At 58.3% G+C, this 14375-nt stretch overlaps 1 protein-coding gene across 8 annotated transcripts in view; it reads right to left on the bottom strand.

The window, feature by feature from the left end:
- HDAC5 (histone deacetylase 5) overlaps window positions 1-14375 on the bottom strand; it is an 87419-nt gene that overhangs the window by 55577 nt on the left and 17467 nt on the right. For 7 of the 8 annotated variants that reach the window (XM_050934684.1, XM_050934688.1, XM_050934685.1 and 4 more), the window contains exon 1: window positions 10138-10302. In XM_050934684.1, coding sequence (XP_050790641.1) covers window positions 10138-10287 — 150 coding nt within the window. In that variant the 5' untranslated portion in view covers window positions 10288-10302. Of the gene's footprint in view, window positions 1-10137; window positions 10303-14375 lie in introns of those variants that run through there. The other variant, XM_050934687.1, reaches the window with a different exon arrangement.

Here is a 14375-nt window from a genome sequence, read left to right as displayed (position 1 = left end):
TGAGCGTTCCCAGCAGCCCCCAGGCTGCAGGGCCACCGGCCGAGGTGAGCCACGCAGCCCCAGAATCAACGCTGCGTCCCAATTACAGGGAGTGAGAGCAGGCTGGGGAGGGATGCCCTGGGGGAGCCTCTGGTTGGAGGCAGCTACCCAGTGCCTGGGCTCCTAACAGCCACCCAGAGGTCACCCAGCGCCCCAGCCATGTTGGTCTCCAAGCACCCACTGCTGGACTCCCAACATCCCTGTGCCGGAGGAGAGTGGATCTCTCAGCTTGCCCAAGGTCAGTGGCAAACCCCTGAGGTCCAGCCTGGGGCCCTCTCCTCCCTCACGGCTTGGAAGTCTGGGGCCAGTAAAGACTAGGAATCTCACCAGCGCCCCAGGGCCAGCTCCCCAGCCGGTGACCAGGAGCACAGATTCACTGCAGGGCACGGGGCGACTTTAGCCTCCGCCCGTCCGGGCTCTCCCCAGCCCCGCCACTCTGCCACTGAAACGTCTCCCTTGCTGAATGAAGGGTTCAAACCAAACCCTGGCCAGAACCCCGGCCCTCTCAGGGCTCTGAGATAGGCAGCAGGGGTCCCCGGCTCCGCTCAGGGCTGAGCAGACACAGCTGATTGCAGCACCACCAGCGGGGTTTAAAAACTGCAGCCTGAGCCCGACGTTACAGGGGAGTTTACGCTTGCCTGCAAGGTGCCCCTGTCTCCAGCTCGGAGGAAGTTTTCTCCAGACCACAACGGGCCTTGAGGGCAGCCGCCGGCTCACACTGGACCCATCCAGTTCCCTCCCTGCCTGGGACTGGATTCCCCATCCTCCACGTCCCCTGCAGCAGCCACGTCTACTCAGGCTGGGGCGATACCTTCCCCGGCCCATCCGGGAGGCCTAAGAAACTCTCATGCCTCGAGCCTCATTTACACCGAAATCACAAGACCTTACCAAGTCAAACTGGTTTGTAAACTGGCTGGCTAAGTGGGGCCGCCCTGCATGGACACTGCCCTCGGGTGAAGAGCCATGTAGCTATGGCTGGACGGCCAGGAGGCAGTACATAAAGCATGGCTGGCCTTGTGGTTAAAAACCCTGGCCGCAAACTTGGAAGACGGCACGTCCTATCCCTGCCACAGACTCCCTGCGTGTCCTGGGGTGAGTCACTTCACCTCTCAGTTCCCCGTACAACGGCTGGTCCCTTCTCCCAATGTTTAGATCACAAATTCCCTAGGGCAGAGGCTGTCTTTTGCCAGGCATATGTACAGCACCAGGCACATGGGCCGTGATCTTGGCTGGGGCCGCTAGAGGTTACCCCGGGCGAGGACATGGAGGTTAGCGGCCCGGCACGCGCATCCAGAGACCAGGTGGGCTCAGGATCTTGTCTCCAACATGCAGAGTGGGATGATTAACTGATCTGTGCTCCCAGGCCCCTATACCGGGCTAAAGAAATAACCTGTACAGCTAAGGCGGGTGAGCCTGCTCTACCTCTCCTTCCCAGCCGGCTGCCTGGCAGGGCCATGGCACAGCACGAGCACAGCTTCCTTCCCGCAAGACACCCAGCTGCCAGGCTCCGCAGAGGAGTGGGATTAGAGCAGCGCTTGCTGGAGGGTGTTAAAGCCAAGCTGGCAGCGAAAAGCAGCTTAAAACTCAGCTCTAAAAATACCCAGCCCGGTATTCTTAGCCGTTGGCATGCCTTCGACAGTGCCCTCCATGAGCACGTCGCCACCGGGAATAGCCGGACTGAGAAATCAGGGAGCGGAGCGGCAGCCACCAGAGCGAGCCCACGACTGCCGCTGGCACCGGCTGCCCAGGGAGCTCTGGCGAGGAGCGTAGTAAAGATGGCCACAGAGGGCCCACGTACACCAGGAGTGAGCTCCACCCAGGCCTCTGGACTCACGCCGGGCGAGCGACAGGGGAATCATACTCAGGGGATCAGTCTTTGTCGACCCCACCCCAACTGCCCCAGGAGTGCCCTTCCTGCCAGCAACAGGGGGGAGTCTGGGGGGATCTGATGTCTGTAAGACACAAGAGAGTGGAAACTCAGGCGAGGAAGGGGGCTTGGGTCTCAGGAGACCTGGTGGCCCTGACCAGCAAGGCTGGTGCCAGTGAGGACTAGGAATCTCACTAGAGCCCCAGGGCCAGCTTCCCGGCGGGTGGCCAGGAACACAGATTCACTGCAGGGCACGGGGCGACTTTAGAGTCACACGAGGGTAGATTTTCATGAAGGCTGGGGCCTCATTCTCCAGAGAACAGGGCCTGCTGGGACCAGAGGTGTCACCGTGGCTGCCGCCGAGGGCTGAGGATTTCTGAAAATCTGGGCCCAATCGTGGCGGGGCCGAGTCCTTGAAAACCCAGCCCTTAACCTCTCTGGGCCTCCGGGTCCCATAATCCCTCCCTGGTGTCCACCCGTAAGCTGCCAGGGGCCGGTGCTCTCTCACTACATCTCTGCAGTACCTAGCACACTCTCGGGGGAGGCCCTGGGGGCTGCTTCAGTTCAAACCCCAATGAGAGCTAGTGAAAATCACCACATCATCTTTGCTGCAGGATGCTCTGAACTTGTCTGGCTTAGTCCAGACTCCAGCGGAGGGTCCTTAATGAGGACTGGTACCTTGGGAGCATTTTGGGGAAAGGCAGGAGGAGCAGTGACTGGTTTCCATTATAAATCCAAACCTCACTCACCTCCCCCCACACACACTAGACCAGAATAAGTGGGCCGCCCTAGAGACAGCCTGACTTAGACAGGCAAAGACCATCTCAAATGCCTCGCTTGTATAATGCGGCCCTGATCGGGACCCTGAGGTGGCACCGAAATATAAATTGTTAACAGGTCAGAGCACAGGCAGTTTTTCCCTCTCCCGTCTCTGCTCCTTCAGTCAGTCTCATCTCTGCATTTCTCTCTCTCCTGTTTTCGGATCCATTTCCCCTCCAGCAATTTTTTCCCCTTCCCCTGCTGTCACAGACTCCCCTCTTCCCCGCCCCTGAGGAGAACGTGAGCCCAATAACATTCAGGGCGGCGTCACGAGTACCCAGCCTGTGCTGGCTCTGCAATCCAGCACCCCGGGGTGGCCGAGCCCTCGCTCTGACAGCTGTCTGGGGGGAGAAGAGCCATTTCAACCTGACTGGCAGCACAGTCAGAATCAGCAAGTGAAAGCGTCCAGGCTCCAGCCTGAAATAAATGATACACAACATCACCCCACTCAGGAGAGCCTGCAGAGCTAAGGAGCTATTGATTCAGCATGAGCCACACAGCACAGTGGGCAGATTCCCCAGTTGTCACAGTCCCCAGCTGGACATATCTAGGAGTCGCATTACTTTTATTGCAGGAGCACGGCGGTCCCAGTCAAAACCAGGGCCCTCCGTGCTAGGCGCTGCACAGACACTTGGTGAGAAAGAGCTCTGCCCGGGAGACCTCCTGCTTGAAAACAGAGTGGCACAGAGAGGTTAAAGTGACTGGCCCAAGATCACCCAGCAAGTCAGGGCAGAGGTGGGACTGGACCCCAGGTCTGAGGACCCCTGGTCTGGTTACCCTTCCCCTGACATACCCACTTTTTCTCCCTTACAGGGCTGGGCTGAATCACGTGTCCTGCATCCAGGGGACACACCCAGACAGCTCTGTGGAGGGGCTCGGATTGGCCTGCCCCAGCCCTGATAAGCAGCGAGGATAACAGCAGTCTGGATGGTGCGCTCACTGCAATCCCACAGGCTGTGAAACCAGTGCAGGGCTTTTCCCAAGGCAACAGCCCCGCACACATTCAGCGGCGTAAAAGCCAGCCGGGTTTTCACAGCAACCAAAGTCTCTGCTGTGAAATGCAGCCTTTGGCTCCCTCGGCTGTGAAATGGGAATTTCATCAGCTTGAATGGTGGATCTTTCAGCACCGCCCGTTATGGTTTGTTTTTTTAACTCTTTTGCATCCACTAGCATCTCAGCTCCCCGGATGCTGGGAGAGAGCGGGCTAGCCCAGGATACAAGCTAGCAGCCACTCATAGATTAACCCTTTGCAGTCTGTACACACATCTGTCTGTCTATCTGTCTGCAAATTGCCATGATGAGTTAATTCCCTGCTTGCAAATTTCAATACTTGGCAGAGCTCAGAGCACTTTTGAAGGGTAGCTCAGTACCACTAGCCGCTATCAGGCAGGAGAGAGAGAGTACAGCCTAGTGGGCGGCATACGCCAGGAGACCCAGGTTCCGTTCCCAGCTCTTCCACTGAGCTGATGAATGACTTCCAGCAAGTCATCTCCCCTCCCACCCCGCAGCCGTCTTGTCTGCTTAGCATACGAACTCTCTGCGGCCAAGGCCACCTTTCACTGTGTGTTTGTACAGCACCGAGCACAATCAGGCCTTTAGGCACTTCTGTAACATAAACGATAGGGAAACTGAGGCACAGTGAAGCCAAATGACTTGCCCCAGGCCACACAGTGAGTCAGTGGCCAGAAATGGAACCTAGGTCTCCTGGTTTTTAGTACTACATGCCAGGACCCAGTTCCTGGCCTGCAGTACCTCTTATTGTCCACCATTCCCAACCTCTACCAAGACACTAACCCAGACTGGAAAGATGCTCTGCTATCCCAACCTAGGTCTCTCCCTCGCGTGCTGTCTGCTCCTCCCAAACTAGCTCCGGACTCTGCCAGGAACAGTGTGGACCAAGATTCGGTGGGAACCATCAGATCCAATCCCCTTCCGACTCTTGTGTGTAGTGTACAAAGCGGCCTGCTGCCCTCCACCCCAGAGCTGACTGCATTTTAGCTTTGATCATTTCTGAAGCAGTTTGGAGCAAAAGGCTGTAGAAACGCCATCTCAAAAGTGCCTCTAGTTTTGGGGGCCTCGGTTCTTGGGTGCCCCGATTTAAGACACAGAGGGTATCTCTACCCTGCACACTGGGCCCGGGTCTGTAGGACCCGGGTTTGTGGCCTTGGCATTTCCAACTCTGTGCCACAGCATCCACACTGCATTTTAACCTGGGTTGGCAGTTGCTGGGCCTGGGGGTCTCAGCCCTGCTAACACGCCCACACTGCACCACACGGACCTTCGGCCTTGGGTCTGTGACTGAAGCTGCGTGCACCCTGCAAAAGGACGGGGCTGGGACCCAGGCTCTGACAAGACCCCCTAGCAGGGTTCTAGGCCCCAGGTCCTGAGCAGGGCCAGCACTTCCATTTAGACGACCTAGGTGGTCGCCTAGAGTACCAGGATTTGGGGGGGGGGGCATTTTGCTGCCCTCGGCAGCAATTCAGTGGCAATTCAGTGGCAGGGGGTCCTTCCGTGCTCCTGGTCATCGGTGGCAATTCTGCGGCGGGTCCTTCACTCGCTCCGGGACCTGCTGCCGAAGTGCCCCAAAGACCAGGAGCGCGGAAGAACCTCCTCGCCACAGAATTGCCGCCAACGACCGGGAGCACGGAAGGACCCCCGCCTAGGGCGCCAAAAACCCTGGTGCTGCTCCTGGTCCTGAGTGCTCGCCGATCCAACTCAGCCTGAGGCGTGTGTGGACGGAACGGGGGCTTGGACTCAAACCCGAGTTTGGGCTTGGTGTGCAGCAGTCGAACCTCAAGGGGGAACCAGGGTTAACTCTTTTGCCATCTTTCCTTTCACCTCCACAATGAAAGGGGAGAGGGACGGACTATCACTTGAAACGTCCCATGTGGAGTCTCCGGCCTTTCCCCCAGCTGCGTGACCGCCTGTTTATCCCAGAAGGTTACAAGGTTTCTATTTGAAACATGTGTTTACATTCCACATTCCTCCCCCTCTAAAAAAAAATCCTTTATTAGCAGGCATGGCATGGGCCGGCAATGCTGGGCGAGCGCCCTCGGAGATGCCAAGCCGGTGAGATGGCTGGAGTGGCCCTGCATTCCCGGCCCTATGGTTTTGCAGAGAGGGTGACTCACGGCTGGCGAATGACGACTCGTGCTCCTTTTAAACATTCCCACTGAGGGGCCGACGCGCGGGCTTCCCTTGGACACAAGCAGCAAGACGGGGGTGTCTCCATGCCGCCCCCCTGGCCAGCGCTGCGTGATCAGAGGCACCGCGTCCATTTCCATGACCGGAGGGAACCCGTCCGGCACACGCTTTGTAACTTCGCAGCTTAGCAGGGCTCAGAGCCTGAACGCGCCCCCGTTCAGCGCCTCCCCTGGGTGACACACGCCGACCAGACCACAATCCAGTGCCCGCAGGTTGCTGTGCTCTGGGGAACTGCAGGCTGAACAGTTACAGGGCTGGACAAAGGCCGAGGCGCAGCGGTGCGTAAGAAGCTCGCTTCTGGAGGCAGCAGTGGGGCAGGGCAGGGCAGGGAACTGGGAGCACAGACCTAGGTTTAATCCCCAGCCCTGCTACTACCTGGCTGTGTCTCCCTGGGCAAAACACTTTCCCTCCTTCAGCAAAAGGGGGAGTAGGGATCTCTGCCTCCTTTTGAGGCCTGTGGATGGGCAGGGTCAGACCATATTGACCAGCTTCTGTCTACAGAGCGGCATGAGTTAAAGGGCAAATACTGCTGTACAGATGTGAATGGGTGGGCAGTTAAACTGTTTGCTTCGATTTTGTTGTCCTGGGAACGTGCTTGACTGGTGGCTACTAATATTCTATCCAATAAAGCTCTAGGTAGGCTCCAGCTGGGACCACCTCTGTTGTTCGAGAAAACAGAGGTCTCTGCGTTACCCCTGAGCTGGTTGCGAAACCACATCTGATCAGAGCCCCCAAGTTGAGCAGCATTGTGACCTGGCACATGGGGTCGCTGGGCCATTCTGCTTTGGCCCATCCACCCCTCCATAGACAGAGAGGCAGATGGGCCAGACCTGACCCCATGCGCCAGGTCACAACACCCGGAGCAAGGAACCGGGCCCAGACTCATGGGGCAGGAGCTGCCACTGTGAGGCGAGTGCAGATCAGTTTCGCTCACTTTTCAGCACCCCCCACTACTACTGTCTCCTGTATATTGATGGAGCAAAAAAACCAACATTATTTGGTGACCTTTCTGTGGCTTACTGGTTCCCCCTGCACCCCTGCCATGAAATTTACTAAAAACTTCAGTGACAAAGTCACAACCTTGCCTAAGATGAATGTCTAGGCACATCTTTGCGTTCGCCTGCACACCAGAACCGTCCCACTTTGAAAGGACCAGGATTGTGCTCACATCCCACCCCTAGCCCATCCTGAGAGTGTCTCCAGGCGACTCCGGTGATAACTGAACACGTGGCCATGGGACCATTGCGTCTTGCGCAACACAAGGCAACGGGAACATGAGAACGGCCAAACTGGGTCAAACCAAAGGTTCATCCAGCCCAGTATCCTGTCTACCGACAGCGGCCAATACCAGGTGCCCCAGAGGGAATGAACAGAACAGGGAACCATCAAGTGATCCATCCCGTCTCCCATTCCCAGCTTCTGGCTAACAGAGGCTAGGGACACCATCCTGGATAATAGCCCATCCTGGATAATAGCCACTGATGGACCTATCCTCTAGGAACTTATCTAGTTCTTTTCTGAACCCTGTCATAGTCTTGGCCTTCACAACATCCTCTGGCGAGGAGTTCCACAGGTTAACTGTGCATTGTGTGAAAAAAGCTCACCCTGCGAGTCCTGTATCAAAACCCATCACTTCCCACAGAGCCACAGCATCCAAGCGGAGTCCAACCAAGCCCCAGCCAGGCCGCTTTACAACTTGTAGTAAACAGGCACCCGAACCCTGACACACGCATGCACACCAGCAAATCCTCCCAAAGCCAGGGGATCCAGCCAACTGCAAACTCCACCAGGATAAGGTAATGCTGACATAACTCCCTGCACTTCAGCCAGCCCTACACCCCCTCGCTTGCTTACCCTTGCTACATACCTTCGCTCATCCATTTGCCACGCCAGGCACTGACGGGCCGGCGCGTCCCCTAGCCCGTTGCGGATAGCTCTGTGCCATCACAAGGCGACAGGCTTCTGTGTTTCTCTCCCGCATTCCCACGCCCCTCTGCTGACCCCGCCCCCATTTCCTTTGCCCTACGAGCGCCAGCTCCAAATTCCACGTCCCGGCTGACACAAGGGCATGGCTTCTTCGTGAGGAGGGGAGGGCAGAGAAGGGGGGGGGGATTTTGAGAGGAGAACAGCTACAGGAGGGGCGGGGACAGCCCAGCGGTTCGGAGGCATCTCCCAGTCCAGGGAAGGAAGGAAGGAAGGCAGGCAGTCGTTGCTATTAACATCTCAGGTACCCAAAGGCAGTGGGGCTAAAATGGAAACTGACACTGCCCACTTGAGATCCGGCACGGCAGGGGGCTCTGGCTGCAGAAGCCAGTTGCCAAAGGGCACTGAATGGGCTTGTGATGGAGTAGGGGCTGTCTGTGTGGGGAATGGGAGAGCAGGGGAGGACTTTAGGGGATGGACGATACCGGAGCCTGTAACCTGAGCTAGGTAAGGGAGGGGAAAGGTCAACACCTTTGCCCGGGAAGGGGGACAAAGGAAGGGAGGGCAGGAGGGAAGCAGTTTGAGTTTGGGCTTGGGGCTGTGTGGGCAGAATTCAGGGTATCCTAGCTAGGATTCAAGCACCCTGAAAGCCCAGAAGGACTTGATGGAGGGGTCCTGACTGTGCCTGCAAGCCCTGCTGTAACCTGTGTTCCTGTTGTCCAATAAACCTTCTGTTTTACTGGCTGGCCAAGAGTCACTGCGGGTCCCAGGAAGAGGGGTGCAGGACTGGACTCCCCACACTCCGTGACAGGGCTACAGGCCAAACGGGAAGAGGGGAGAAGTTAGCTCCCTTCTGCCTTCAGAGGAGGATCAAAGATCTCAGGGAGCCAAAGGTGGGGGTGGTAAATCAGGGCAGAACGTCCCGGCATCCGCCCCCCTGCTCCAGTCACTGACAGATCAACCCTCCCTGCTCCCAGGGGCCCATGCTGGAAACTGACGTTCCAAGCGATCCTCATTCCTCAGGCGCTGCTGGGGAGTTCGAAAGCCAGAGCCCCTCGCCCTGAGGTGGCCAGCAGCTAAATGAGTCCCTTCACGGGGAACGCCGGACAACGAGGTGCGCGAGTGAAGGGACGGGAGCCACGCCCCACTGAACGCTCCAAGCCCTGGGAGCATCGTCCCTCAGCGCAAAGTCATGCGTCGCTCCCACCCACAAACTCAACCTAAAGAGACCCAGCCCCCTCCACGGACACGCCGCAACGGATCGCACTTCTCCCGCCGCAGGGGAAACCGGGCTGCCACCTCTCCGGGCCAAAGGTCATTTAGTGACCCATTCTGCAGCTGCCAGCTGTGCCATCTCAGAGCCAAAACCACAGCAGGCACTGGTGCGGGTCACCACCCACCAAGGTCCCTATCCAGGGCCAGCTGTGTCCTGAGGACCCAATCCAAAGCCGACTGCAGTCACTGGGGCGGGAGGGCATATTGCCATACCCCAGGCTTGGATCATGCTCTGAGGGGCAGCGGGGGCTGAATCCCTGTTGCGATGAGAGAGACAGTGGCTCAGTTGTAAGGACTCAATGGAGCTACCCTGATTTACAGCAGCTGAGGATTTGCCCCAGGCTGATACCGCAGCTGGTTGGCTCAGGGACGTGGCAGGAGCTGGAATATCACGGGGCCACCATCAAAATCAACCCATGCACTGACGGCTACTGCCAGGGAAAGGAAAAGGCTGCTTGGCAGAAACACCTGCTGGCAGGTAAGTCTGTCCCATATTCCCACGTTTTTATTCCGCTTCCGAGCCCCTTAACCCCAGAGCGAAGACTAAAAGTATCCAAAGAAAAGCCACATAGCATTATGAAACCCTGACCATCTGCCTGGTGTAAACCCAACCCCGAGTAACTCCTGCATTGCCAGGAGCCAAGCAGGGCTTGGCACACATGGCAGGCTCGTGTCCTAGGACTAGAATTCCCACGAGAGCTCAGCACTCAGAATCGGGGCCAGATTTCAAAACTGGCGGGTGGGGCACAGCACCTTTTGGAAAACCTGCCCCGGCACACCAGCGCTGAGCCCTCGAAAACCAGCCCCCAGGCAATCTGATAAACCCAGCTCCATGTCTGCAACACTGTGGGCCCAATCCTAAGAGAAGCATAGTGCCCTGCACCAATGGAGTGGCCCCTTGGCAGGATCAGGCCCCCATCAACGCCAGAGACACCTCCCGTTCCATGCTAGAAGCTCGGGGCAATCAACAGCGTTGCCAGGGCTGTATTAACGATCACACAGCACTCACCTGCCACAGGGAGGCCATGGAGCGGAGTCCGCGAAAGGAGCTCCAGCGACTGCTCGCGTCCAGATACCCCATCTGAAGAAAAACACGATTCGCTCTCGTAAATAGTCTGCAACATCGCGGGCAGCCCCAGTGCCCTGGACATGAGCAGCATACCAGGACCAACTCTGACACCAGCTACCACAGGGCACGGCAAGGCAATCCACGCTGGCTCCCTTCCCTGTCCCACCTTCTCCTTACAAGCTGGCGCGGGGCAAGGGAGCTCTCCTTCGCCCAAGGAGGGAGGGGTCTGTTGTGCCGAATTTCAGCCGAAAACCATCAGACATCCCTCCACACACACACACCCCCACGAAGAGCAAAAGGCAGGGGGTCTCCTAGGAAAAGTTAAAGCATCCGAGTCAGCGAGCAGCGTTTGACAGCAACCCCAAAAAGATTCATCTGCTGGGCCAAAAAAAAATAAGATTCAAATCTTGCAACAACAAAAAAATCCGGTCACTGTTTATGCCAACTGCAGACAGCAGAGGCTGGGCGTGGGAAGGGCCCGCTGTTCCGGAAGGGGGTCCAGCCGCTAGTCTAGAGAAGGAGGGTTTCACATCTCAAGGCGCTGTCTGATTCCCTCCGGCAGGCAGCTCCCCACCCGGGAGGAACGGCACAGATCAGGCGTTGCACAGGAACAGAGACGGGAGCTGGCTCCCGGCGTTACCGAAACACGCCCCAGCTAAGATGTCCTGCGAAGCAGAAGGGCCTGGGCTTGCCCGTGAAGCCCACTGCTAATTGTGCCACCGACAATTCCCTTTATCTGATTTTTCTTCTCTCCCATCCTTTCCACCAAGGGAGACAGCAACTGCCCAGGGTGACCTGAAATAGAACTGGAGGGGAGGAGCCAGCTATTAATAGCCCAGTGCTCAGGGAACTGAGATTGTTCCTGCCGAAAGGGGCTGCCTAGCAGATGAAGCCTTTACCAAGGGGGTCAGTGGAATAGCTTTGCTGGGGGGGTGGAGGGACTCAGAGTGCTGCCAAACCGAGCCAGGAGAGAGACAGATCTGATGGTGGGGGGGAAGAAACATGAGAGGGGAGAGGCAAGGAAAAAGAGGGGTGGGGAGAACAAGTTAATTTCTATTCTTTGCCCTTAGTCTGAAACTGACTAGATCAGCGGAAGGTCTACAGGGGTTCCGACCCAAGAACAGCATTTGCTAGCCCCAGATCCCAACACTCAACTGTGACCCCCACCTTCCTCCCCCCCGACCAGTCCCTCTGCCCTCCAACCCCACCCTTCAACCCTGACCACCACCTCCAACCCCAAACCTGACCCCCACAACCCCAGACTGGAGGAAATTAATCCAATCTAAACAAATCCAAAAAAACTAAACCCTCCCCCAGGTTCTGAGCCCCAAAAGGGAGATGGGCCAGAGACCCCACGAAATGCACCAGGGGCTTGGCTCTTGATTTGATGCGGAAGGTGCTTAGATACTACAGTGAGGGGCAACAACACAGACCCAACAGGCAGAGAGGAAGGACTAACAATAGTAAATGGGACTGACTAACTAACCCTAACTCGGCTGCACTCCTGGGCGGTAGGTTTCATAGGCACAGGAAGGCTCTGCCTCCCCAAACAGCCTAACGTCCCCCGGCCCATGCTCCAGCTCCACCCCCAGACCCCAACCTGCCCGCCCGTCCCTTTGTGCCAGAGGCTGGGGAACGCAGCCTGGGGGCTGTGGTGGACACCCGGGGCCGTGCCACGCAGCCCATTCTCCCAGCGCGCCAGCCACACCTCCTGCCTGTCCATCTGCCCAGCACTGAGGTTGGGGGCACTCTGGCCGCCCGCCCACCCAGCGCTGGGGCTGGTAGCTGGGCCGGGGGCACCTCCAGGGGTGAGGAGGCCAGTTGGCCAGAGGTCAGACCCAGTGATGCGGCCTGGGGAGGCTCGGGCATGTCAGCCAGGGGTAGGGCTGGGCGACATAGCCCAGCACTCCGGGGCCGGGAGGACTGGGGCTGCACTGCCTGGCTCTCTAGTACTCCAGGGGTGCTGGGCAGGGGTCAGTGGTGACAGTGGGGGCTGGGATCAGGTGGGCGTGGAAGGGGTGGGTCTGGGAGGCCTAGCCTCCCCAAGCCAGGGGTTTCACCCCCCGCCCATGGCTGCACTTCGGGGCTAGTGAGGGCAGAGCAAGGCAGTGGCTAGGACCCAGGCCCTGGAGTTGGGGGAGGGGGGTTTGGTGGGTCTAGGTTGTTCGTTCTAAGCGATCATCTGATGGAACAAAAACAATCCTTGACAATGGGCCGGGAACCTTCGGCCCTAGCTGGGTCCCCAGGCAGGCACCCACAGCCAATGGCTGCTACTGAAAACTTAGGAGCCCGGCGCCCTCCCCCCAGCCAGGATGCAGGGGATAACACAGGGGCTTTGCTGCAGGAAGGAAGGTCCCCGTAGGGGGAAGGCGGCTGGCTTTGCATTCACTCCTTGCTCAGCAGGCCGACCCCGGAGCCAAGACATTCCCGGGTTCATTAAACCCGTGGCCGGGCCCTTTGCCAGCGAGCAGACCCAGCCGCAGGGAGCCCAGGGACACCCTGGGCCGTAAGGGATGCAGCTGCTGAGCGTGGGAGCTTAGAAGCCAGCCTGGCCCTCAGCAGGGGCAGATCTGGGGCTCCAGGGCATCCCCCACCCCATGTGGGGCTCAGAGCAGCAGCAGTTCCTCCCCTATTTAGCCACAGGGAGCACCCCGCAATCTGCTCCATGGCTTAGCCTGCACCCCCCGGCCCTGCCTGCCTAACAGCCCGGGAGACTTTACCCCTCACACCTGGACACCACTGCACCGCACAGCCTCTCCCAGAGGCCTGGGCCAGGTCTCCCACCTCCCGCTTCTTGGAGCCCATGGATTGCTGAAGCAGGAACAGCTCACGCCCTTATAACGGGCAGAAGCCCCCAGCTGGCAGAGCTCAAGCCATGGCCCCTCCTCAGCACCTTCCTGACCTGCTGTCATGGCAGGCGGGGGTCTGAAATGAGTTGGTGGTTCTTCTTCTGCTGCCAGGGCTGTGCAGGGGGACAGGGCTAAGCCTGCACCGGGATGCCCCAAATGCAGCTCCCCCCAGACTCCACTTCAATGTGGCCGCTTGCTTTCGTTTTGTTTTTGCACAGAAGGCCAGCTGGGGTGAGTAACGCAAGCCACCGAGTGAGGCTTGCAAACACTCCTTCCAAGAGGCCCTAATTGCCCCGGACATTAATCCGCATCAGCGCTGCCAGAAATAACCCCCCAGGTTTTGCTAGGAAGGGAAAATCTCTGCGTGGGAATTAGGGGCCCCGGTAAGAGCAAGCCAGGAAAGCAAGCGTGCGGCTCTCACAGTGGCACCCACAAGGCAATGGGCCCGCCAGCAACCTGCCAGGGTGATCTGAGAAGCATCTTCACTTGGCCACCCCTGTCTACAGAACCCGGAGAGGTGCATGATGGGAAAGTTGCGGCCCTTGTTTTGCAGCATGCCTGAGCCACAGGGCCAAAACTACTCACAGGAGTCAAAAAATGCTCCTCCCCACCCCAGTCCCAGGCTGAGGAGCCCCTGCAAAGCACCACCCGGGGGGAAACGCATTGGTGGCTCTAGCAACATGTCTTCTCCAGGGGTGTGCTACTGGCTCACAGGCTCCTGGGAATTGGATGGGGTCCAACCCTCTGCTGGAGCAAATTGGTGCAGCGCCGTTGATTCTTGTGGGGTGGCACGTGTTTACACCAGCACTGAATCTGGCCTCCTTGGGGCCTGTCATGGGGCCTGACTGGCCATAGGGGTTTGCGATGCCGCACCGGGCCAAACGCACCATGAATGAAGCTGTTAGCGCGGCTCCCGGCAGGGCAAATGCTGGGATCCTTGTGGCACATCCCACAGCACCTTCCTGTGAAGCCCGCTGGAGACCGGGCTGAGGTTCAGGGGAAGCCACGGGGACTTGGTGCCCCTCTCCTCTAGGTCACCGCTCCGACTCCAAGCCGAAGTTGAGAGGGACCGAAAGTCGTTCCCACGCGCTAGCAGATGCGGTGTGCGAAACTAAGTGAGGCTCTTAGCGGACCAGCATCATGAAAACCAAAGACACCTCGTGCCCCTCATTGGCCAACGACTGTATGGGACAGGGAGACTTCACTCTTCCCCACCCATTGGGGTCCCCTCCAGGACCGAGGGCAGATATACTGGCAGGGGAAGCTTGCTGTGCCGCTACCCAATGCACCCGTCCTGTGGGATGCTGCACGCCACGCTGGCGGGCGGTCA

The sequence above is a fragment of the Gopherus flavomarginatus genome, chromosome 25 (genome assembly GCF_025201925.1).
Source record: "Gopherus flavomarginatus isolate rGopFla2 chromosome 25, rGopFla2.mat.asm, whole genome shotgun sequence".
In the NCBI taxonomy this organism is placed as follows: domain Eukaryota; kingdom Metazoa; phylum Chordata; order Testudines; family Testudinidae; genus Gopherus; species Gopherus flavomarginatus.
Note: the sequence above shows the minus strand (reverse complement) of the source record. Positions and strands in the feature narration are given on the sequence as shown.